This window comes from Anabrus simplex, chromosome 7 (genome assembly GCF_040414725.1).
Source record: "Anabrus simplex isolate iqAnaSimp1 chromosome 7, ASM4041472v1, whole genome shotgun sequence".
Taxonomy (NCBI): domain Eukaryota; kingdom Metazoa; phylum Arthropoda; class Insecta; order Orthoptera; family Tettigoniidae; genus Anabrus; species Anabrus simplex.
Genome location: NC_090271.1, coordinates 33,172,043 through 33,199,235, shown reverse-complemented (window position 1 = coordinate 33,199,235; position 27,193 = coordinate 33,172,043). Strand labels below are relative to the sequence as shown.

Here is a 27,193-nt window from a genome sequence, read left to right as displayed (position 1 = left end):
CTGATTAACATGCTGTTCTTTGGCCCAAGGGGTGCCAGGTTCGATTCCCAGTTGGATTTTAACCTTCATTGGTTATTTCCTCCCAGTCGGGGACTAGGTGCGTTCCTTATTCAGTATGAGATTTCGTTCTAGGTACGGCTCTATCGTCACAGATACGCAGGTCGCCTAAGAGTCTTCATTAGGTCTTTCCACAGGCCAAGTGCCTTTATACCAGGGATGGCGAACCTATGCCACGCGTGTCACTAGGTGACACGCGGACACGATTTCAGTGGCACGCCACATGAACATAGTAATATTTTATATATACGTCTCGTACTACAGACAGTGCATATCTTACAGTGTTTCAGTGTAAGAAATAAATATCGAAAATCTAAATACTAGTTCCATTCGGGCGTGCAGTATGGCAACACTGCTACACTGATAGGTCCAAAAGTCAAGTGAGATAGTGTCGTTTTCTGGTGGTTATGTATACGGACATAAGAAACATGTTTTCGGTGCCGAAAAAAAACAGAAACTTAACAAAGGTGGTGACCGTATTTTTCAAGCACTCTGGCCAAGGGAATTCGGACTGTTAAAAAGATGTGTTGCCTGTTTTCGAAAACAGTTGTATCCCCCACATTTAACGTAAAGCGCAAATTTGAGACTGATCATTCAAATGTTTGTTCCATTTCAAATGAAGAAGAGAGTTCGTTTCACAAAATATCCAACATTACACAAACAAACTAGTTCTTTTGTATCATCTTTCCGGCATCAGTGCGGCTGTTTCCATGTGTCTCACTGCATAGTACAGCATGCATGGGAAACAGATTTCTGACGGTGAGTTGTTGAAAGAAGGTTTCTTATTGACGTCCGACACATCATTTGAAAACTTCCCTAACAAACAACTAATAATTAACAAGATTAAAGGAATCCCAGCCAGCTGAACTGCTGTCAAGGATAGAATAATAAAAACGAGTAAATATGTTTCGGAGCAGTTGAAAGCTAATTTGGATAACTCCCACATATATGCAGTATGTTTTGATGAAAGCATGAATGTGACCTTACAAACAAGTATTGCTGTGTTTTTTAGATTTCCTTATGGAAATGTGATGAGGGAGAAATTACTTTAATTGTTGAGTGTACAAACTACAACATGGGAAGATAATGAAGCTAATGGAGGAAATGAAGTCCATTCGCAATGTTAGTACTTTAGATTTTTATATCTAATAATTTTTTTTACAATTTGTTTTATGTCACACCAACACAGATAGGACTTGTGGCTACGATGGGATAGGCTAACGAGTGCGTAGGAAACCGCCGCGGCCCCACGGAACATGCAATCAAATGTATTTACAAGACATATTGCACCCGTTGTGCAAATATGTATAACAAATAAATAAATGACTCGGTGAATGAATAAATATATAACGTATTATGAAACATAATCGGGAAATTGAAAGGAAGTTGCGGGGGGGGGGGGGGGGGGTTGTGTAGGTTGTAGACATCCCGTAATGGAAATGGAAAACAACAAGTGGCACAGTCAACAGATGAGAATAATAAACCAGCGTTAAAATGGCACACTAGTTGGAAAAGGTTCGCCATCCCTGCTTTATAATGTATATTATACACTGAGTGGCCAAAAGTCACGGGAAGGGGTGTCCCGTTAGAAAATGTGCCATGTGTGACCCCTGAACGATGCAGCTAGCTGCGGCGCAGCTGACCAGTCTGTCGCGGACACCAGTGTCGTGAGGATGGCAACACGTCGCGAGTTAACTGACTTTGAACGTAGGATGATCATCGGCGCATGGGTAATAGCGTTGCGGAGATTATGCGCAAATTCAGCTTTCCAAGGTGTCGCGGGTGGATCTTCCATATCACAGAGAGAATGTTACCACTTGTGTAAACCGCCGCACGGGAAGACCACAGGTGTGTAACAAATGGACATCACATCGCCTCCGCAGAACCATACAGGACGCTTGATGGGTTACTGTCAGCAAGATCACCCTCCATTTGAATGTTGGAAGTCAGGAACCCATTTCTACCAGGACTGTAAGGAGGCAGCTGCACCACATAGGTTGCACCAGCCGACTACCAACTCGTGTCCCTTTGCTGACACCTCGACACAGAGCTCAACATTGCAAGAGACTTATCCTCATTTTTATTGTTCTCCTTTTAACAGAGCTCAGCGACGTGCATGGGCCCGCGCACATCGGCAATGGACCATGGAACAGTGGTGGCGTGTGGTATGGTTCGTTGAATCCCGGTTCCAGTTGTATCGAGCTGATGGGTGCGTGACAGTGTGTCATATGCCCCATGAACTATCGATCCTGCATATAAACAAGGTTGTGTCCAGACAGGAGGTGGCTCAGTTCTGCTCTGGGCGGTGTTCTCATGGTCGCAAATTGGCCCCATTGTGCGGCTGCTGGGAGCGCTCACAGGTGCACGTTATATGGACATTCTTTCAGACCATCTGCATCCCTTTCTGGCCATAGAGTACCCTGATGAGATGCCATGTTTCAAAAGAACAGTGCACCATGTCCCTGCTTTGTGGTGAAGTTACGACCATGGATTGGCTCTCCAGATCCCCCGATCTTAATCCAGTCGAGCATTTACGGGATGCTGTCAATGCTGGTGTACGCTCCATAAACCCCTCACCAACTACTACACAAGACCAATTGTGGGTAGCAGTGCAAGATGCGTGGGTCCAGATCCCTCCTGAATGATTCCAACACCTTGTAGAGTCGATGGCTCACCATATTGCTGCCATTTTGAGAGCTCGCAGAGGAGCAACTCGTTATTAACATCACATTTAGTGTCTTCCCATGACTTTTGGCCACGCAATGTATAATCAGAGAACTATACAATAAAACATTGGATTATGAGCAGCTTGGTCTGCCAGTCTTTTGCAAGATGAGCAAAAATTTTAAATGAATCCTAACTTGATAAACAACTGAGGTTTTGCACCATGAGTAGTACTGATATGTCTGCTGAGGCATGACCGTGACTCGCTCATGTAGTATACGATGAGTGTCATATACTTTATTGTCTACTATAGCATCATAGTTGCGTGTTCTCTGTGTGCAAGTGTAGTGACCGTCATTTTGTAGCCGAACTATACTACAGCAATAGTCTCTGTGAAGAAAAAAGTTTAAGGGGAAGGCAGAAAGAAAAAGGGGATGAATATGGTGAAAGTAAAGAACGAAATCATCGAGAAGTGTGAACAAGGTGTGCATGTGCCCGATATTGTGAAATTTTACACAGAGTCTACATCAACTAATTCCACTATATTGATGAAGAACTAAAGGGTCTGGATGCTGGATGTTCTAGAAGATGTAGGAAAATTGATTGTCATGTGGACTGTATATTTTTGGGTTGTTGAACAAATCATCTGCCTTTAAATTATTTCTTACAGGAAAATTCACTTTGATATACGAGTGCTTTGATTACAAGTCCATGTGCAGAAAGAATTATGCCCTCAATCAAAAGCTTTACTATATTTAAAAATGATATTTAAGCTACCATTTAGTGGAATAGAATCCAAATACAGCATAGTTATATTATAACTATGAGTATTGTGGAAAGTTAGAGAGTACAGGAAGTTTATAAGAGAAATGTTAGTGACAAAAATTAGATTTATAGGACATACGTTGAGACACAGCAGCATGATGAACACTGCTGAACATGGGCCTCTTCTAATTTATTCCACACTGTCCTCTACTGGGCAGTCTGTATCCATTTCCTCCTGACAGGATATTGGATGTCATCATGCCATCTTGCTTGCGTTCGACCAACACTTCTCCTTGACTCTTGGGGTATCCACTGTACAAAAACTTTTGGACCACTTGACATTACTTCTTGCCTATTTCCACTTGAGCTTCGCCATTCACTCCACTGCAGCTGTGATTCCTGATCTCATTCCGGATTTGGTCGCATAAGTTAACCCGCAGTATTACCCGCTCCATCGTTCGTTGGCAGACTCTTGCTGCTGATGTTAGAAAGGAAATTGGAATAGAAAACCTAAATGAGAGAATTGATAGGAGTAAACTAAGATGGTTTGCACATGTAAAAGGGATGTAGGAGAAAATAATACCAAACCAGATGATGGAGATGGAGTATAAGAGGAAGAGAGTGAGAGGGACACCTAGAACAAGAAAGAGGAGTATAAGAAGAAGACTGGTCCAGTATTACGGAAGAGGAGAGGTAGAAGGAGAGAGGAAAGTGGAGAAGTGGCAGGAGCTTGGTTGGGGGGAAAGGAGGAGGATGATTATGACTCTGTACTGTACTTACAAAGCATGTTTATTGCATGAAAACATCATTACTGTGAAATGAATTAGCTTTTAGTGCCGGGAGTGTTCAAGGACAACTTCGGCTCGCTAGATGCAGGTCTTTTGATTTGACTCCATAGGCGACCTGTGCGTCGTGTTGAGGATGAAATGATGATGAAGACGACACATACGTCTGGCCCCCCTGCCAGGAAAATTAACCAGTTATGGTTAAAATTCCCGACCCTGCCGGGAATCAAACCCAGGTCGCCTGTGACCAATGACCAGCACGCTAACCATTTTGTAATGCACTGTTTAACAATACTGTATGTATTCTGTATTAGCTACAGTATTAAATTTATTTTCTGGATAATCTAAACATTTCCAAATCTGAACAGACTAGTTCGGATTACTGGGGTTCTACTCTACCTTGACTGAGTTTTAGGTCAAAAGTAAATGACCCTAGCCACATTATGTGGACAGTATTCATCCTCGTATTGATGATTTCAGATACTACATGCCAACATTATAGTCTACAGCTACCATTATCTACTAGATCCCAAGATTGCAGATGTCGTCTCTAAGGAGCTCACCAGATCGGCTGTTGTGGTGTTCGATGAAGCTCACAACATAGGTAAGGAGTTTGCTAGCTCACCTTGATATGGGTAGTATTGGAAGATTGACTATCATCTTAATTTTATTACGTCATTTCATATGTTCTAATGTTTCTTCTTTAAATTTGTTTATTGCAGATAACGTTTGTATAGATTCAATGAGTGTGAAAATCAATCGAAGAGTTATTGATAAGAGCACCTCTAACCTCCAAGTTCTGGAACGCACTATATCTGAGTAAGGCTTATAATTCTTGGATCTTTTGTCATACTGCACTGTTCCAAGTTGGAAAATTTTTATTTTCATCAGTTACTTTCTTTAAATGCTTATCCATATATTTCCTTCTCAGTTATCTTCCTCTCTCCCCAGCATTTTCCCCTCCATGATGTTTAGAAGAAATTTGTTTTGCCTATCTCGTAGGACACAGCTGTGGAGGAGAATACTTTCCTCTTGACTCTCTATCCAGATTTTATGAGCATCAGTCAAGTACCCTTCAGGGAATTTTGTGCTCTTCTTACTGGGTGGTGGATGGAGCGTACAAAGAACTACTAATTTCGTAAGAATCAACTGAAGTGAGACCTTTCTGGGTATGAATTATCTTATAATGCTGAATCATCACCAAAATCATTTATCATTTTCCTCATCATCTGTGATTTCTTCAACAGTAAAAAATGTATTACACTCTTGAATAACAAGCTTGTCTGCAGTCAAGTACTTCATGTTTTCAAGGACTATAAGCTGTACACTGTATCAAAAATGTCCACTAGCAACTTACTCATTATGGTTTATTTCCATCTGTATGAAGCACACAACAGACTGAATTCATGTCTAACTTACAACTAATATAGTTGGTCCGTTATTGGACATTGTACATTTTTCAGCTAACTCAATCCTGGTTGCCAGCATTTTGCCCCAGTGTGCTAAGTTGGGCTCATCAGATGGTAAATAGCACACCACCCTATAGGAACCAACATCTATAACTTACAACTAGCAGAACTAGTTCCGTGACTCATCTTTTCTACCCCTTCCCTTCAAAGTTATTCCTTGCCCTCTCCCAACTACGGCATCTCCATAGCATCCCAAATCGTGCCATAGATCTTTCCGATGTTCCAAAACAAATTTGTCCCATTCAGATATCGGCAACAACTACATGGACCCTTCCTTGTAAGTTCACTCTGGTGCTAGAGCTTTCATTCATGGCACACTCTGCAGTCTATCTTAACCCTTGAGTTCTATCCACATCAACCCAAAATTCAAACAAATATCACCACTCAATATTTAAGCATATTTTCACTAATGCCTTTGAATGGTCTGCACTCACAATAAAAAAACTTGTTCACTTTCTAAAATACAAGAACAAATATTATGAAAAATTTCACTTGACGTAGTCATCATCACTTTCCCTTTTCCTGGTCGGGGCATTAATGGCACCTTTTCTATTTTCCTCTATCCATCCACCATTGCTGCTTCTTTACTTTGTTTCAATCCAGGTCCCTTATTATATTGTTCTTGATCGAGTCAATATGGTCGGTCACCACTGATCTGCATTTAGGACTTGTACTCATGTGGCAGATTTCTTGTCACTTGTTGGCCTAGTATTTCCTGAGTGATTTCAAAGAAATTTGCTGACCATCTCCTTTGGTAAATTATTCCAATCCCTAATTCCTCTTCCTACAAACAAATATTTGCCCCTATTTGTTCTCTTGAATTTCCTTTTTTTTTTTTTTTCTTTTTTTTTTAAACTCCCTTCAAACCTATTTGTCTACTAACATCATTCGAGCTGTTCTTTTCCTTACTTTTAAGTCTTCCCAGCCCAAAATGTCCAACATTTTTGTAACACCACTCTTTTGTCGGAAATCATCCAGAACAAATCGTGACAAAGTGAACTGCTGTGGTTTGGGTCGCATAGCTATAAGCTTGCATTTAGGAGATAATGGGTTCAAACCTCACTGTCACCAGCCCTGAAGATGGTTTTCTGTGGTTTCCAATTTTCATACCAGGCAAATGCTGGGGCTGTATCTTAATTAAGGCCATGATTGCTTCCTTCCCACTGCTATCCCATCATCACCATAAGGCCTATCTATGTCGGTGTGAAATAAAGCAAATTGAAAAGAAAAATCATGTTGCTTTTCTTTGGATTTTTCCCAGTTCCCAGATCAAGTAATCGTGATGAGCATCCCATACACAGGGAACCAGATGCGATCTTACCAGTGACTTATATGCCCTCTTTACATTCTTACTGCAACCCCTGGATACCCTCATAACCACATGAATAGATGTGTAGGCCTAACTTTTATATGCAACCTCTTTAATGTGATTACTCCAATGAAGATCTTTCCTTATATTAATACCTAGTTAGTTACATTGATCATATGTGAGGTACTTCCACCCCATCAATATCGTAATTAAAACTGAGAGGACTTTTATTGTGAAACTTACAGCCTGACATTTCACCCCACTTACCAAGTCCATCTACCATAGTCTGGGCCTACCTCTCGTGCTCCTTCCTTCAGTATTAACCTCCATTACCTGCCTCTGTATCCTTCCCTCTTCCAGCCTCTTAACTTGTCCAAACTATCTCGGTCTATTTTTGTCCATTCTGTTTGAAAGCTTTTCCATTCTGATTTCTAGGAGCTGTTGACCTAGATGTTAGGTCTCATTAAGCTGGTCCCTTTAAGCTTTTTTAATTTTTTTAATTTTTATTATACAATTGGCTTAATGTCGCACCGACGCAGATAGGTCTTACGGCGACGATGGGATAGAAAAGGCCCAGGAGTGAGAAGGAAGCGGCCGTGGCCTTTATTAAGGTACAGCCCCAGCATTTGCTTGGTGTGAAAATGGCAAACCACGGAAAACCATCTTCAGGAATGCCGACAGTGGGGTTCGAACTCACTATCTCCCACATGCACAGCTGCACGCACCTGACCGCACAGCCAACTCGCCCAGTGGGCCCCTTTAAACGACAACCGTCATCATCACTCTGATTTCCTTCCTAACATCTTCATTTCTTTCTCTGACCTTTCACCTGTCTTTTTTGTTAGTACCCAGGTCTCTGGCATATATATGAATGACGTGTAGATGTTAATAATGTTATTGGCTTTATCTCCCACTGACTACTTTTACGGTTTTCAGAGACACTGAGGTGCCAGAATTTAGTTCCGCAGGAGTTCTTTTACATGCCAGTAAATCTGTGGACACGAGGCTGACGTATTTGAGCCTCTTCAAATATCACCGGGGTGAGCCTGGATTGAACCTACCAAGTTGGAGTCGGAAGGCCAGCACCTCAACCGTCTGAGTCACTCAGCCCAGCATGTGTAAACGAAATTTGGCACATATATTCTTCATAAAATTAGCTTTCTGCCCGATAGAAGATGACTCCAAAATACCTATGCCTTACAAAACTGAAATTCAGCTATCGGTTGGGATGGGCCCTTATTTCACTGAACCCTTCAATTGATGAAACTGAAGAGCAGAAATTTAAGGAGGATCCGGCAAAAAAAAAAAAATGATCAAGAAAGAAAATATACAAAACATTTGTGTTGCATGATCAAAAACCAGTGAAGAAACTGTGAAACCACTGGAGCAATAAACCTCCCAAATAGAGAGGTTACCAACATTTTACAGGAGTTTTGGTGATACTTTGATAAGATGGTGATAAGATCATGATTAATGATGGTCCTCCAGTTATGGAAAGCTATGCTCCATCATGTAAAACAGATGACCTGGCTCAAAGTAGAAAGAACAATAAAGAAAATGAAAAACAAACAAATTCAGTGCTGGTGTGATTAAATAGGAAAACAATGCATGTACAGAATGTGAATTTAGGCAGATGTGTTGCTCAGAAACATCCATGTTTCTTGTTTGTGAATGTGTATGTATTACTTTTTTGCCATGTGGTATATTGCAATAATGGGCAGAAACTCATGTTCTCAATGACTGCATATGAAGAGTGATCATTCCACTACCACAGAGGAATTACTCTATTCTCTCACGGTTTGAAAATATATTAGTGCATTCTTGAAATTAAGCTAGTTGCTTTACGTCGCACCGACACAGAGAGGTCTTATGGCGACGATGGGACAGGGAAAGATTAGGAGTGGGGAAGGGAGCGGCCGTGGCCTTAATTAAGGTACAGCCCCAGCATTTGCCTGGTGTGAAAATGGGAAACCACGGAAAACCATTTTCAGGGCTGCCGACAGTGGGGTTCGAACCTACTATCTCCCGAATACTGGATACTGGCCGCACTTAAGCGACTGCAGCTATCGAGCTCGGTCTTGAAATTAAAATAAGAACACTGCTGTCAGGCCTAAACAGGAAAAAAGAACTGCGTGGATTCTGACCAGCCAGATTAACTATAGACCTTATTTTTGCTACCTAAATTCTCTTCCCACTGGGTAAGTTGGCCATGTGGTTAGAGGCGCGCAGCTATGAGCTTGCGTCTGGGAGATATTGGGCTCCAACCCCTCTGTCGGCAGCCCTGAAGATGGTTTTCTGTGGTTTCCCATTTTCACACCAGGTAAATGCTGGGTCTGTACTTTAATTAAGGCCATGGCCGCTTCCTTCCAACTCCTAGGCCTTTCCTATCCCATCGTTGCCATAGGACCTATCTGTGTCTATGCAACTTAAAGCTACTAGAAAAAAAAAAGAAAAATTCTCTTCCCAAAATAATAAGACAATTATTGCTTTTTTTCTGGATATTGAGAAGGCATATGGCCATATACCATGTAAATATATTTGGGAAAGCCGGATGCGGAAAGAAATGCCAGAGGGCATTATTACCTGTGTCAGACAAAGAGCTGTGTTCAAGTCCAAACTCGTAGATCAGATTGATTTGCAACCAAGTGTGGCGTTCAGCAGGTTAGTTGTTAATGCAATCTCGTAGATTATATTGATTTGCAACCAGGAGCAGGAGGGTAGTTGTTTATCCACACCACTCTTCATTACTGTGATGGATGGGGTAGTAAAGGGTATTTAACTCTTCCCGGTCTAACTGCGAGCATAGCTCGCAGCGGCCGAAATTAGGCTCAGACCGCGCTGCGGGCATAGCCCGTCGTAAGGTTTGACATTTCACTAAAAATCGAGAACGAGCTATGCACGCATTCTGGTGGTTACATCGTGTTTCTTCATGTATTAGTTACGAGAGTATTTAAGCAGATGACAGTATTATATATCTAAGTTAGAGAATTTTCAATATTTTCAATCAACATGCATCAGTAGATGTTGTCACTCATTGAGCTCTAAGAAATGGCTTCTCGCGGCAAACATGTGCTTGCAAGTAATCAGCTTCATTTTCCGTATCAAAATCTAATCACAGAGAGTTACAATAATTGAAAATCTTCCACCTTTCTGATACTTTGATACTAAAAAGTATTTGATACTAAAATACACTGACTGACAGAGCCAATGCAACACCAAGAAGGAGTGGTCAGAACTTTATGCCAATTGCAGGGTAGACTGACATCACTGAGGTATGCTCATGATGTGAAATGCGCCGCTGTGCTGCGCACGTAGTGAATGCTAAATGGGACACGGCGTTGGCGAATGGCCCACTTCGTACCGTGATTTCTCAGCCGACAGTCATTGTAGAACGTGTTGTCGTGTGCCACAGGACACGTGTATAGCTAAGAATGCCAGGCCGCCGTCAACGGAGGCATTTCCAGCAGACAGACGACTTTACGAGGGGTGTGGTGATCGGGCTGAGAAGGGCAGGTTGGTCGCTTCGTCAAATCGCAGCCGATACCCATAGGGATGTGTCCACGGTGCAGCGCCTGTGGCGAAGATGGTTGGCGCAGGGACATGTGGCACGTGCGAGGGGTCCAGGCGCAGCCCGAGTGACGTCAGCACGCGAGGATCGGCGCATCCGCCGCCAAGCGGTGGCAGCCCCGCACGCCACGTCAACTGCCATTCTTCAGCATGTGCAAAACACCCTAGCTGTTCCAATATCGACCAGAACAATTTCCCGTCGATTGGTTGAAGGAGGCCTGCACTCCCGGCGTCCGCTCAGAAGACTACCATTGACTCCACAGCATAGACGTGCACGCCTGGCATGGTGCCGGGCTAGAGCGACTTGGATGAGGTAATGGCAGAACGTCGTGTTCTCCGATGAGTCACGCTTCTGTTCTGTCAGTGATAGTCACCGCAGACGAGTGTGGCGTCGGCGTGGAGAAAGGTCAAATCCGGCAGTAACTGTGGAGCGCCCTACCGCTAGACACCGCGGCATCATGGTTTGGGTCGCTATTGCGTATGATTCCACGTCACCTCTAGTGCTTATTCAAGGCACGTTAAATGCCCACCGCTACGTGCAGCATGTGCTGCGGCCGGTGGCACTCCCGTACCTTCAGGGGCTGCCCAATGCTCTGTTTCAGCAGGATAATGCCCGCCCACACACTGCTCGCATCTCCCAGCAGGCTCTACGAGGTGTACAGATGCTTCCGTGGCCAGCGTACTCTCCAGATCTCTTGCCAATCGAACACGTGTGGGATCTCATTGGACGCCGTTTGCAAACTCTGCCCCAGCTTCGTACGGACGACCAACTGTGGCAAATGGTTGACAGAGAATGGAGAACCATTCCTCAGGACACCATCCGCACTCTTATTGACTCTGTACCTCGACGTGTTTCTGCGTGCATCGCCGCTCGCGGTGGTCCTACATCCTACTGAGTCGATGCCATGCGCATTGTGTAACCTGCATATCGGTTTGAAATAAACATCAATTATTCGTCCGTACCGTCTCTGTTTTTTCCCCAACTTTCATCCCTTTCGAACCACTCCTTCTTGGTGTTGCATTTGCTCTGTCAGTCAGTGTATATACCTTTCTGATACTTTGATACTAAAAAGTATTTGATACTAAAAAGTATCAAAAAGGTAGAAGATTTTCAATTATTTTAACTCTCTGTGAAACGTGCTTGACAAAAGTTATATTTTCGATATTTTATGTTATATTATAAGTTTATGTGCAAATAAACATATTATTGACATGTGAATTTGAAACAACTTCTTACATTTCATTATGATTGGAGTTTGTTTCACGGCCTAGCGCATGTTCCTGCATATTTCAAATTTGCATGAATATGTAAAATTGTCTACATATTAGTAAAGTTGTCTGTTTAGAAGACTGTATTTTCCCTTTCTCAGAAGTCTTTTGTGGTAAATGGAGCAATATTTTTACATTTGAGTGACTTTTGACAGAATTTATCAATTAAAATAAAATTTCATAAGAGCTCACATTTTTGTTGTAATTATTATTATTATTATTGAAAAATTATTATTTTTATATCGTACTCAATATTGTTGTTGCTTTGTAATTGCAATGCACATTTTATATTATCAAATTAGGGTAAATATAACAGTATTTCAGAAAACTGTACTTTCTTAGCTATCCGTCAGACCTTTTTTTTCATTTGCAAAACATGGTATAATATATAACAAATTTTAAAATCTCAAGTGACGGTTGACATAATACAAACAGCGTTTTTCAAAACTAGATGCTCAAACAAGCACAAAGAAAAAAGAATCATGCAAATACCTCCTACAGGAACAGAGATATCATGTTTTAAATATTCTTAAAAATGCCCAGTGTAGAACGTTTATTAGGGATATTAAGGCCCAGACTGGAATGGGTTAAAAAGGAAGGTAAGATGACAAATTGATGTCACGTATGTGAGACTGAAGCTGAAGTGCAGGCAAAGTTAGAAATCAGCAATAATAAGACAGTTTGCATGGTTATAAGCAGGAAACCTGAAAGGATCCATCTCCATATCTTTACTGACAACGTAGATATCATCAACAATTTCAAATACTTAACACAGCTATGTTTCTTTCAACAACACCATCAAACATGAGATCAGCTGTAGAATACAGACAGTATCACAATTCTATCACACTGTTTATCACCTTCTGTGGGATGGTTCTTTTCCCTTGGCCTCCAAGTTACGCAGTATAAATCTGATATAGTACCAGTCTTGAAGTAGCTACCATGACAACACCAGACAAAAGTAGACTCCAAGCAACTGAGATGAAGTTCCTGTGATCCTGCTTACAGAAAACCAGAAGAAACTACGGAGTGAGGAAATTCGCCAAGAGCTGTGTTTAGGGAAGGAATTCGTTAGACACATTAGAACTGGGTAGAATAAAATGGTGCGGTTATATGAAGAGATTGGCCCATAATAGGACCCCAAGAATATATTTTGTTCAGAATGTCCCAGGCAAAAGATTATGAGAAAGGCTTTGAGACATTTGGGAAAAATAAATCTGAAGAAACTTAGCCTAGAGGGATTCAGGCTGGGAATAAAAACTGGAACAGCGAATATGATTGGATTGAACAAGGTGGAAGGGGCTCTTTTATACCCAGCCTGCTGGAGCAGAGAAATTATAATGATCCTATCATACCACAGTGAAAAAGATAAATACAATAACATTTTGTAATATTTCCAGGGCACGGCAGTGCACAATTCTCCATACTGTAATCTGTGTTTACATTTGTTGCAGTGCAAGTATGTATTGTATCGCAAATTAATTACAGTATGTGTGCTAGGAAATATGTATTTTTGTTGTTGTTAAAGAATGAAAGAAGAAGATGCTCAGAAATTGAAAGACGAGTACCAGCGACTGGTGGAAGGATTGCGAGATGCCAGTATTGCTCGGGAAACTGACGTAGTCCTAGCTAATCCAGTTCTTCCAGAAGAAATTCTTCATGGTGAGTTCTGACTATTATTTTAAATTACAGTAAAACCTCGTTAATTCGAAGTCGTTGGGACTAAAAAATCGGACTTCGAATTACGTGATTTCGAATTAACCGCCAATTCGCAATTCAGAAGTACCAACCCTTGCCGCGTTACAAAATATTCTAAGGCCCGTTATAGCATGCAGTTAACCTTGATTCACAGTTTATACCTTTCAAATGCCATGAAAAAAGAACTATTTCCTAAATGTATCCAAGAAGGCGCAATTACAGTATTCAAATAATGCACTCGGATATCTACTGGTAAACATAACCTCACGCATCGAAAGAAAGAAAAAAAACGATTTAAAGACGAGAAGAAATTTACGCTGGCTCCCATGTGCAAGTGCTTTATTAATTGGATTACTATACAGTATGCATTTTAGATGCCTTGTATTTACACAGAAAGTAACCGATGCTCTTAAAATCGAACTTTCCTATGACTATCCTCGGACGATTTCCCGCCATGGCACTTCTCTCGCACTTCAGAAATATAAACACTTGCAGCGTCACAAAGTATTCTAAGACTCATTAATAAATGCAATCACCTCGATTCACAGTTTAAACCTTTCAAATGCCATGGAAAAAACTATTTCCGAAATGTATCCAACAAGGTGCATTTACAATGTTCAAATAATGCACTTGGATAAATCACTGACAAACATAACCTCACGCAACGAAAGAAAAAAATCGCACAATTCAAAGACGAGGATAAATTATGCCGGTTCCCCTATGCAAATGCATTATTTTTTGGATTTCTGTACTGTTTGCATTTTTAGATGCTTTGTACTGGCATGGAAAGTGCCCGACGCCCTTAAAACATTGTAGCTATCGAATTCTCCTATGGCGAGGCGATTAAGTATCTCACGTCCATGTGCACTACTATGAGCCCCATCCCTCACCCTTGTACGATTTCCCGGCTGGCAATTTCTCCTTTAAAATCACAAGACCGTTTGGGATCGCATTAAAATAAAGCAATGCAGTTTCACCGGCAATGAAAATATTGTTCGGTGCGTACGAATTTATTATATGAACCACGTTTTTTCGTCAACTGTTGGTATCGCCAGTGTTCGCGGATTCTGTTTTCCCGCACACTGCCTGTTGCGTGATATTACGGCGTTCCTTAAAAGGTTGAATACAAAAGAATTCCGATTTCATTCAACTTGGCAAACATGAAGCGCACTGTAGACCCATCGAAGTGAGTGTAAATGCGGAAAGCTACCCCTCCACGTTCCGGAACACGCGTTCTATTATGACGCGGATAAATTTCGAGTTGAAATTACTCTGTAACGTACTATTGTTTTAAAATGTAAAGGCAGTTTCGAATTAAAAGTCTGAATTTCGGTAATGGGGCCGACATTGTACTTCGAGTTACGAATTATCCGTATTTCGAATTAAACAATTGAAATAACATGCAAAACTGTATCTCATGTTTCCGGGAACGAGAGCTTCTTCGAATTAGGCGGGATTTTGAATTAACCGATTTCGAATTATCGAGGTTCTACTGTATAGTTATACGGCCATTGGATGGGTACATGCTGACCTGATGTGTTTTCTGTGCCTTTATGTAGAAGTGGTGCCAGGAAATATTCGCAATGCAGAACATTTTGTGGGTTTCCTCAGAAGGTTTGTGGAGTACTTAAAAACCCGACTGCGAGTTCAGCACGTAGTGCAGGAGTCGCCAGCTTCCTTTCTCAAGGATGTTTATCAGAAGGTGTGCATTGAGAGAAAACCACTCAGGTACAGATATTCTTCACTTATTTTTTTTTTTTTTTTTTTTTTTTTGTGTGTGTGTGTGTGTGTGTGTGTGTGTGTGTAAAATTTACTCTGCTGGCTAAAAATGCCTAACACTTAGGAAAAATTAAATTTCTGAAATGTATTTTGCAATTACTTTATTCTTCTTATGCGCGAATGGGTCACCTAGGACCACGCGGAATCAGCATTTGTTGAGGTTTCCTCCTTGCCCAGTAGTTCTTCATTTTCATCGATTCTTGTAATTTCTGTTCCTCCGACCAAGTACGGCGTGTTGTTTTCTTCTCATCTTCCTCAAATTCCCTTGTGTGAACAATTTTGCTGATTACATTTATATCCTGCAGATTTGGTGATCCCAATTCTGTGAGGTCTTTCTCTACTGCTTATACCATTTTGATCTCGTACTTTGATTTGCAAAAATTTGTGTATTCAATAAGTAAGTCTGTTGTTATTCGTTCTTTCCAAATAGCTTAAAAATTGAATTCATCGCAGTCTTATAGTATCACTAAGTTTAGATATTTTAAAATATATTTTCGATTTGGGTTTTGGGGTAATGAATTCCATTTTCAATTCTTGGCCCTCAGATTTTTCTCATGATTTTCCTTTCTTATACGTTATTTTAATTTAATTTTTATTAATTTTGATATTGATTGTAAGTTATGACTGGTGCTTTTGCTGAAATGTTCAGCATTGTTACCTTCGGTTCAGAGGGTCTCGGTTTCGATTCCGAGATGGGTGAGGCATTTTGACCACTCCTGGCTAACTCCTCCGACCTGGGGACTGGGAGTTTGTTTTGTCCCTTTACACATCTGTTCGTATAAATGTACTGTCTGGAGCTGGCTTGTTTGCTAGAGTGGGGGAACAAGCTGTCCCCTTCACTGTCACACCCTTGTTGCCATACGAATCACCCTACTGCTATACCTGAAAATGTGGTGTGCCAAAGACTGTTTGCTTGACTGTCTTAAGAGTTGATGAGTTCATGTCTGCACCCTCGGAAGTCTGTTTGTTTTGTGTTCCTTCGCATGATTCGATCTTACGCTACGAACGGAGGAGGTGGGTGAAGAAGAAGAAGCGACAAGTGGTGGCGGAACTGAAGAATAATAAGAAGAATCACTTAATGCAGATATAGCATGAGATTGAGCCAGATTATACAATTGAAGCATAGAGGTTGGAGCGTTCAGTGCATTGAAAAATTGACGAAAAGAGGGAGTAGCATAAAACTGAACAATTGAAATTAACTCTGCAACATTGTGAGCAATATTTAGTACATCACTGTAGGTAGTGATAGAATCTAAATAGTCATGTGCCGTTTCAGCAGGTAGTTGATGACGGCAAATGAACTCAGTACTTAGTTTGAAACGTATCTCGTAAGGCAGAATGTAATTGTGAATGGCATTTCATAATTCATACCAGGTAGAAAAATGAGACATATTATCCAGCCAAAATTTTGAAAAAAAGCCCTTAGTTTTAGCAGATAACGAACCAAGCAATTGGGGAAAGGAAGCTAAATTAAGATTCAAAAATTTACGAGCAGAGAAAAGCCAAATAGTTAGGTTACCCGGATCAGTAGCTAATAAATTTCGGAACCTGGAGTAAAGATTTTTTCACAATATGAACATTGAGTGAGCTGTCAACAGCGTTAAGTTGGGGTATGGATGGAGAGGATGGATTCGATGACATGGTGTGCTGGTGAAAAAATGGGGAATATTTATGATCAGAAGTCAGGTTGTCAGATGTAGGAGTAGAAAGATATGTAAAGGAACTCAGAGGACTAGAAATAGAAAAGGAAATTAAATCAAGCACGGGAGGGTTAGACAAGGAGAGATTATGATAAGAAGGAGGTGGTGATGAAGTCGTATCTTCACCCAAGGGAAAATTATCAGAAAACATGCCATATTAGAAGGAACATTTAAAAAAATGTAACTATAAAGAGAAGAAAAGATACTCTGCTACCATTTGTGGTGGTATTTTGCAAATACTTTAAATATTTTGTGGTGTGGTAGGTAGTCAAATCAAATCAAAATCTCTTTATTTGCAAATGAGGTGTCTACCTCGGTGGCAAATGGTACACTAAAATACATTATTGTCAAGCACTAAATATTAAATTAACAAGAGAAGAAAATTTTTCCTATAATACAATATTATACAATTTACGCTAACAATGTTTTCTATTAAACACACAGCTCATCCTTAATAAATTTATATTGTTTACAAAATTCTACTTATAATATATCCTGTCCTACTTACAAATATAGTCAACTGATATACAGTATGTGGAATTACTTCAAATGATACTATACAACTGGTATAACATTAATATTTACATTGCATTTATTTATTTACTTTTTTTTTTTTTTACCCGTTCTGGATCCTAAGTAGCATAACGACCTGCTGCGTCTTAACCAGAGCCCCTTTTGCCACCACTTTTCAGAGTTCCTGAAGGGCCTTCACAGCTACCGTAGCGGTCCCAGGGCCCTCGAAGTCCCCACTGTACTTCACCCCTACAGGCAGTCCCCTACTTTGGCTGTCCAAACTCCTTAGACCAGGGGATGGAATTAATTTATTCACACACATTTTTTTTTTATATACAATAACCTGCACTGGTCGAATGCCCTCCAACATTTCATTTATTTTCTCTGTTGCTGTTTATTCTCTTCTTGAATATCTGTACAGATTTTGGAAAAGGATCAAACACTACCCCTGGTAAACTGTTCCACTCCTTCACACCCTTCCCAATGAATGAAAATTTACCCCAATCGCTTCTGCTAAAATTCCTTCTAATTTTATATTTGTGGTCAGTCCTGCCGATATAATTATTTTCCAACTGAAGCCTCTCACGGATATCTCCCCATGCTTCTTCTCCTGTATAGGCTCTATATAATCCTGTAAGTCTAGTTTTCTCCCTTCTCTTACTTAAAGTTTCCCACCCAAGTTCCTTTAACATTTCTGATACACTACTCTTTCTCCTGAAATCCCCTGTTACAAATCTTGCTGCTTTCCTCTGCACACTATCTATTTCTTTTATTAGGTATTCTTGGTGAGGATCCCAAACACTGTTTGCATATTCCAATAATGGACGAACCATACTCAACTAACTTTTTTCTTTTAATTCTTTGTTGCATCCTTTAAGTAGCCTCATTATGACATGTAATGATCTGTATGTTTTCCCAACAATGTCATCAATATGACCCTTCCAGTGCAAATTACTTTCAAATCTCACACCTAAGTATTTGCACTTGCCATCTTTTGGGATAACTACCTCATCCAAAGTATATTCAAATTCAGTTTTAAAGCTCCTGTTTGTAAAAGTTGTAACAGTTGATTTGCCTCCATTAACCTTCATATTATTTTCTTCAACCCATTGTTGGATACTTTCAAGGTCCCTTTGTAATTCTGAACAATCCTCAATGTTGTTTATTTCTCTATAAACAATTATGTCATCTGCATACAATCTTATTTTTGATGTTATATTGTTCCCTAAATCATTTGCGTATATTAAGAAAAGTAACGGACCGATTATACTACCCTGTGCAATTCCCTTCCAAACTTTCTCTTCCTGAGATACATTATTTCCTACTTTGACTTTCTGAACCCTTGAATTTAGAAATGCTTTTATCCAACGTGTAACCCTTACGTCCAATCCTATTCCCTCCAATTTCTTTAATAATATTCCATGTTCCACTCTATCAAAGGCTTTGGAAAGATCTATGGCTATGCAATCTAACTGGCCTCCTGAATCCAACTGATCTGATATGTCCTGCTGAAATCCCACCAGTTGTGCCTCACAAGAAAATTTCTTTCTAAATCCATACTGGCTCCTCATGAACCAATTTTTATCATCACATATCCCTCTGATGTACTTCGATATTAAACTCTCCAGAATTTTACAAACTATACTGGTCAGGCTGATTGGTCTGTAGTTCTCTGGTTTCCTTTTATCACCCTTTCCTTTATAAATGGGTATTATTATAGATTCCTTCCATTCCTTTGGTATTACACTATTATTTATGACATAGTCAAAGAGAAATTTTAAATAAGGCACTATGTACCACCCCATTGTCTTTAATACCTCCCCAGTAATTTGATCACTCCCTGCTGCTTTTCCTTGCTGAAGCAGTTGGATTTCTCTGAAAATATCTTCGTTTGTGAATGAGAAGCTTCTTGTTTCCCTCTGTCTCTCTCCCTCTCTATCTTCTGTTTCGGTTTCCAACTCTTGACAATCATCTACTGAATCTCTAAATTCCCTACTAAATAGGTTTGCTTTCTCAGTATCTGTTAAATAGTGTTCACCCCCTTCTCCCACCATTGTAGGAATTTGGATTCCTTTTCCTTTTTGATTCCTGATATATGAATACAGCTTTTTCCATTTCCCTTTGTGGTCATTACCCTCTTGAAGTATGCCATTCATATAATTCTCTTTTGCTTCCCTTTTCACTCTATTCAGTTCCCTCATTAGCTGTTTTCTAGTTTCTCTACTCTCCCTACCCTCTTTGATTTTCCTGTTTACTATTCTACATTTTCTTTTTAATTTTCTTATTTCCCTTGTATAATAAACAGGGTCTGAGGTCATTTTACCCTTCTTAACAGGTACAAATCTCTTCTCTCCTTCCCAAATAATTCCTTTAAATTTAGCCCAAAGTGTATCCACGTTACTCCCTTCACTTATCCAACAACTGAATTGTGAGTTAAGGTAAGTCCCAAATTCATCAACTTTAGTTTTTCTGTACAATTTCTTGTCTTGTGTAACCCTCTTATTAAGCCTTTTTGGTACGAGTCCTACATCCATTATTACAGCCTTATGGTCTCCTATTCCTTCAATTACCTCAGTTTTATCAACAATTTCCCATGGTTTAACCAAGAATACATCTAGTAAGTTATTGAGACGAGTCGGTTCTTGTACTACTTGTGTAAATCCTCCCTCCCAAATTAACTTATTTGCCAGTTTCTGTTCATGGGCTTCACTTGCAGCTCCTTTCCATTCAACTTCAGGCAAATTTAGATCTCCCCCAATTATTACCATATCATTATTATTGTTTTTACAAGTATAATCTATTATTTTTTCAAAGATTTCCATGTCTCTTTCCTCTCTTCCAGGCCTGTATGTTCCTATAATTCCCACCTCCTTCATATTATCACAAACTAATTTTATCCCTAATATTTCATCCCTTTCATCGGTAAACCATTCATGTGAACAGTAAGTTTCCTTCACCAGAATAAACACCCCCCCTCCCTTTTTATCTCCTCGGTCTCTACGATAGACTGTGTACCCTTCTGGGAATACTTCTGTATTACCCACCCCTTCTTTCAACCACGATTCCACTCCTATCACCACATCAGTCTCATAAGATTCCATCAATGTACCGAATTTTAATTGTTTATTTACTACACTTTGACAGTTTACCAAGAGCAATCTCAGACCCCCTTCCTCCCTAAAACTTGACTGTTGCAATTGGGTAACTTGAAATTCCTTACTATCCTGAGTTTCTTTTTCTAGTTGACTGAGCCAGCTTGAAGTATAGCTGGCTCTTTCTGCTAGTTTTCCTGGTCAGTATTATAACTCAACGGAGTTGCCTGTTTTACAGTACATATCTTAAGATTAATAAAATCTAGAACAATATTTCCTATCTTTCGTTTACCTGAATTGTTTAGATGGAGGCCATGTTTTGTATAACAGTATCTCTCAAAACTGCTGCATTCAATAACCTGAGTATTCCGAAAATGTTTACAAATTTTAACAATATCTGTATTGACCTTGTCCACTTCAATGTTCACACACGAATCTCTACTCAAATCATGCCTGTGGGGCACGTTCACTACAAAAACGTTAGTGTGGGTCAGCTTCCCTAGTGTATGTTTAAGTTGTGATCTTACATTCTTGGCGTCGTCGCGAGCTACGTCGTTCGTCCCACCGATGATAAGCACTGCATCGCCGCTCCCGAAGTTCCTAGTTGCTGCTTCTACGTTTTCCACAACCCTGCTGATAGAAGCTCCTGGATATATTTCTCCGGTTGCTGCTATATTCTCGTCGTTAATCACTCCCGCAATTCCCCTTCCTTGGCTATCACCAAACACAGCTACCTTCGCTGATTTAGGCCTAACTTGGTCTTGAATCTGAATTCTAGGCCTAAATTTCAAACTCGGCACGGCAACGGATCGCGATGATTTGGTTTCACGCGCGCGATCACTTTCTTCCAGGATTAAATTATTTAGGGCAGAAAACCTATTTCTAATGTTTATTTCCGGAAATTCAGTTGTAGATTTCTTCTTAGCCGGCCATCCACGAACTACTTGACACCACGTGCTCGAGTTTGTTACTTGTACCGGTATATCACTCGAAGAATGGTCAGTCCCAAATTCTAGCGATCGCAGTCTTTCTTTTAATTCTTGATTTTCAACTTTAAGAGTCTCATTGTCCTTTTTTAGAATGTTTATAATTTCTAATGCACTTTTATATTCCTCATCGACTGTTTTCGGTGCTTCGTCAACGCCGTCCCCAACAACAACATTCCGAACACACTGCTCACAAATCCAGTCAACATTTTCATTAGTTTTTACGTCTCTAGGGCAATTTCCGCACTTATAATGCCACCATCGATCACATGAATCACACAACATTCCATTTTTCACTAATTTTCGACATTTTCCGCACTTTTCGTCACATTTTACGGTTAATTTACTCGGAGAATAAAACACTACGTCGTCATTACCGGGCGCCATTTTGAAAAAAAAAAAAAAAAAAAAAAAAAAGTGGAAGGTGGTAGTAAAAGGATGGAGGTGACGAATAAAAGTAATGTTAATTATCGTAGATAAATAGAATAGTCCAAATAAGCAAGTATCAAAGAAAAAAAAAGTAGCACAGAAAAGTCGACAGTAAATTAAGAATGATGTAGATGTTGATTCCCATGGGGAACCTAAAATATTTGTCCCGAATGAGTAAATTTATAATACCAATATAATGGTCCGTTATTGGACATTATAAATTTTCCAGCTAATTCATTCTTGGTTGCCTGCGTTTCGCCCTCGTGTGCTAAGTCCCAACTGACGAGCCTAACTTTGACAAGAATGAGTTAGCTGGAAAATTTATAATGTCCAATAACGGACCATTATATTGGTATTATAGTAAATTAAGTAACTAGTCTGACCAGTGTGGTAGCGCAAGCAAACATGGGCGAAGCGAGGTAAGGTATTCAGTGAAAACGATGCACACCTTCACAAAATGCGTGGCCAGCTTTTAACCACCTCTCCATTTAAATAAGTATTCAGAATGAAATCGTAGTGAATAAGCAGAGTTTGCAAAGAAGCGTTACGCTGAGACCATTCCAGAAGTATACGTGGTAAGTACAAGTTGACAAGGAGTTTTGAATTAGGGAGGGACAGTAATCAGGAAGATACAATCAGTTAAATTTTCATAATGCACATGTATTATAGAAACAACAAAAATGATCACAAGAACAAGGTTACAATTGTTAATTAAATAGGCGACTATATTCAGTTGTACACAATTGAAATAGGAATTGCAACGCCATAAGACTAGGCAGCAGATTGAAGCAAAAAAGAAAGAAAATTATCAATACTAGGCTGGTACACCACAATATACATGGGGATCTGATAAAAAAAAAAAAAAAAAAAAAATTGACTAGAATCAAATGTCAAGTTCCCTATCAATGTACACCACACTATATCGAAAAGGAATTCTATTATTTACAACTGGCAAAGGGAAAGAAAAAGGTACAGCCTGCGAATAGATTTAGAAAAGTAGTAAGCTCACTCCCAAAAACCAGGCGTAGAAGAGAGTTCCAAGAATGTCACAAATACGACTGTCAGTTCTTGCGTCTGTTCACCAAATTAGTTACCAATTTTTAGATGGAGAATAAAATTTGGAAAATTCAAATATGAACTTGAGAATGAACATACAGGTGTATAATGTTGTCTGGTAGCCACAACAAGAGTAGTGTTACATTTTCAGCCAGAAGGGCATATTAGAGAAAGCAAATAGTATTCCAGAATTGAGAAGTAGAAAGCACAAAGAGATTAATATCGCTCACCCAGCCAGCGATCATAGGTTCAGATCTTGAGTTGTAGACAAAATAAAACATCGCATACGGACCAGCCGTATATGCGAATGATGGACTCATCCCTCCACACAGTTCGTTGCAAAAAGTCCGACTGCCTGTTCGAGGCCAGAGTGAGCCTTTGATATCGTAAAAGTAGAGTCCAGAAAGTACCAGAACGCAAGGTGAAGTAGACAAGCAGCGGCAGAGGGGAGGGGACGGAGGGCGAGCAGTTGTGAAGCACACAGCGGGCTGAGTGAGCAAACGGAACACCCGCAGAATTAAGAGCAGACATAGAACAGTTGAAAAGGTAGACATCATGACGTAGGGGAGCATGTTACAGTTCGCAATTAAAGCATAATAAGAAAACAACAACCAAATACTGGGCAACTAGAGGAGAACTGTAGATGGTACGGATAGAAATTACAAGGAGATAAGAGGTTTTTTGAGAATATCAAAGAAAACCAGTTTAAGAAATAGATGTATTGAGACAAAACCAAAAGTACAGACGATAGGAAAACGTTTACAAAATAACAAATGAAGCATGACTATATTGCACTGGTTACATATCATCTGAGTGAGATTTTGTCAAGTACAAACTGAAATACATAGAAATGATCTTTCCCAGCCAAGTTTAAAAAAAGATAGAGAATACAGCATTTTAAGGAAACGCAGGTGAACAGTAGAATAGGGCACTGCTAGATTAAAATGACGTAGAGACTCCAGAATATTCCCAAATGAAATTTATAAAATCCAATTCGATGGCATAGCAAAGCAAAGTCATCTCCGTACAGGCCATGAAGGCCCTTGGAGTGGTGGAAGGTAAAGGCTTCCACTATCTCCACTATCTGTAACCTTGGCTCTTCGTGGGGTGGAATGGTTAGCTCCACACCCGGCCACCTTTGCCCCCAGGAATTAACCTGGTACTCATTTTTGGTGTAGGCTGAGTGAACCTCAGGGCCATGTGCAACTCCGAAAGTGGAAATCTTGTTTCTTAAATTTTTCAACTTCCTGACGGGGAATCGAACCCACGTCCTTCCGGGTGAACCGAGCACGCCTTTACTGCGTCGGCCAGGCAGCCCCTAATTCGATGGCATAGGCTGACTAGAAACCACACAGTGGACAAAATTGATTAGAGAATAATTGAAAAACAGTCAACAAATATGAAGGATGACCAATCTACAATCTGTAACGAAACATCCCATCTTCACAGTAAATTTATACAAATAGCCTTGAAGTACAAGAGTTCTGAAGTATTGACTAAAATTATGTCCTGTTTCCTGAAAACCACAAGATTGGAAGAGCATAATAAGTTACATGAATTAAAAATCCTTTAGTTCCCGTATCGATTCTAAGATCGAGTTCAAACACTCGATAAGCTTAAACATCAGAATCTAAAAATATAAGTTCAAGTTACTCTACCTCATGGTGCATGCTGGTATGGAGAAGTCCTCAACTAGATTAGACATTTACAGCAACATCATAAAGACGATCTTCTCACAGTGTCTCTCTCCCCAACAGTCGAAGCGCGTCTCGATGAGAAGGCCATATGAGGCAGTATATATTGCCGAGTCGGATTGGGGAGGGACACGAGAGGAGATTATATCACACGCAGCCACACAACAAAATCAAAGATACTCGAACATTCGAGGTGTGAGGCAAGCTGATAGCATTGATGTCAGCGGACACTTGACGTATGACCATGAGATTCAGTGATGGATCAGCCGGCGAAGAAGGAAGGTGGTGAACACCGCTGGTGTTCAACATGAGGTGGTGCAAAGAAAGTACGGCGATAATTGGCGGACAGGGTCAGTCCATTACAGTTCCATTGCGACGAGTTCAACAGATGAATAATAAAAGACATTATTTAAGACTTCTGTGTGGTGTAGAAATGTTCCTGTGGCATGTAAACTTCTGTCGTTCAGGAAAAAATAAATGTCTCATTGCGAATCCATATTTTGAGATTGTTGCATGCAGTGGCATTCACATGGAAGAGATACAATAGCAAAATGAAAATATTGATTGAGTGGCCAAATATCATTAACTGGCATGCCAAGTATTTGTAAAGCATCAGAACGTTTCGTGATGAAAACAGGAACATTGTTTACATAGATGAGACTTGAGTAGATAATGATCTAACGTTTGGCAAATGTTAGCAGAGTGAGAAATATTTCTGGCGTAGCATCCAATACAGGCTCGTCAAATAGACTGACTGCTGGCTCAAAAAGTAGTTTTATTGATAGTATGCTGTTGCCCTTCAAGGTGTTTTATCTAGTGGTAATTATCATGGGCAGATGAACTAAACAAATTTTGAGATTTGCTTCCTAACCTGTCTGAAGAAAGCATGGTAGTTATAGACAATGCCCGTTATCACAGTATTCAAGAAAAAATAATAACTAAAAATGCTGTGAAACAAGAAATGATGGAATGGCTTCAGAAGTTCAAAACGCCAGAAACGTTCTTTGTTTTGGCGAAATGTTAAAACTTCACAGGCACACTTTTGTATGGCTGCCCCCATACATTTGTGAATTTAACGCCATCGAGCTGGCTTGGGCTGAAACCAAGCGGATTTTTCGGGAGCACAATGTAACAGGAGACTTGACACTGACAAAACTGGAGGAAATTACCTTGGAAGCTATTGAATCTCTTAAGCCAACTTATGAAGAAGGATTCGAAAGACATGTCACCAAACTAGAAAACGAGTTCTGGGGGTAGGGTGGTCTGTTAGAAGACGCAATCAACTATGCTATTATAAACGTAGGTGACATTGAATCAAGTGACAAAAATTACGAGAATCTGAGCAATTCATCTTCAGATTGAAAACACGCTCAGCGTATGGATGACAATGATTAGTAGCGAGTTGATTTATTCGTAATGCAATATCAGTTTTCAGTTATGAAGTTGAACTTTCTCTTAAGAAAATAGCATTATTTTGTGATGTATTTCCCAAGTGGTTGGTTTATTGTGGCCCTCAGAGTCACATGGGGTTAGTTAATGACCAACAGTTCCTAAGGATGTGGGGTTCGAACCCAGCTGAGGACCTTGACATTCAAGGATATTTAAATGTGACAGTTCCGTGTCACTTGCTGCCAGCACATTAAGGAACTCCTGCAGTACACCAAGGCATCTTTAAAAAGAGGTAAGCTTGTAAAGACCTTTAACAAAGGAACATATCATTGTATAACCCTAATATGTGGAATATATATTTACAATTTATGTCATTAAATTATTTTGTTATTTTCTGGTATGTAGGCTAATGTGGGTAAATTTCACTTGTTTTGGTGAAATCGTGTTTGTTTTTATGGATAAACCCTACCGTTTTGAAGATATATGCAGGTTACTGTATTTATTTTTATAATTCTTTCATTGTATTATTTTTCTGTGTGATTGTTAAAAAATGAATCCCAGTTAGATTCCATACATCTACACCTGTTGATTTATTATGTATCCAAGTGGGTAAAAGATTCTTAAAAATAGTTGTTTGTTTAGACGAGATTTATGTATATTTGTTTTGCTTGCCCCCTTTCTCCCATTCATAATGGGCATGGGGAATTAGATTAAATTTATATGGGCCGATTTTATGCCCAGATGCTCTTTCTACCGGCGACCTTTGATGATTTATGTATGTAGTTAAAAAAGGATGTTGACCTGTGTCAGTTCCAGTGAAAGGTCATTTAACTCATAAATATAGTTTTACTCTGCTTCTCCTTTGTCATATTTTTTAGTGTTATACTCTACATCAAGGGTTGGCAAACTACGCCCCCCCCCCCCCTTCATTTTGTACGGTTCGCGAGCTATGAAAGGATTTTACATTTCCAC

The 27,193-nt window shown here is 39.9% G+C and overlaps 1 protein-coding gene across 1 annotated transcript in view; it reads left to right on the top strand.

Moving 5' to 3' along the window:
• The window catches only part of Xpd (general transcription and DNA repair factor IIH helicase subunit Xpd), a 152,060-nt gene that overhangs the window by 33,634 nt on the left and 91,233 nt on the right, over positions 1 to 27,193 (top strand). The window contains exons 5-8 of the mRNA XM_067151069.2: positions 4,752 to 4,875; positions 4,994 to 5,090; positions 13,414 to 13,547; positions 15,143 to 15,311. Coding sequence (XP_067007170.2) covers positions 4,752 to 4,875; positions 4,994 to 5,090; positions 13,414 to 13,547; positions 15,143 to 15,311 — 524 coding nt within the window. The remainder of the gene's footprint in view (positions 1 to 4,751; positions 4,876 to 4,993; positions 5,091 to 13,413; positions 13,548 to 15,142; positions 15,312 to 27,193) is intronic.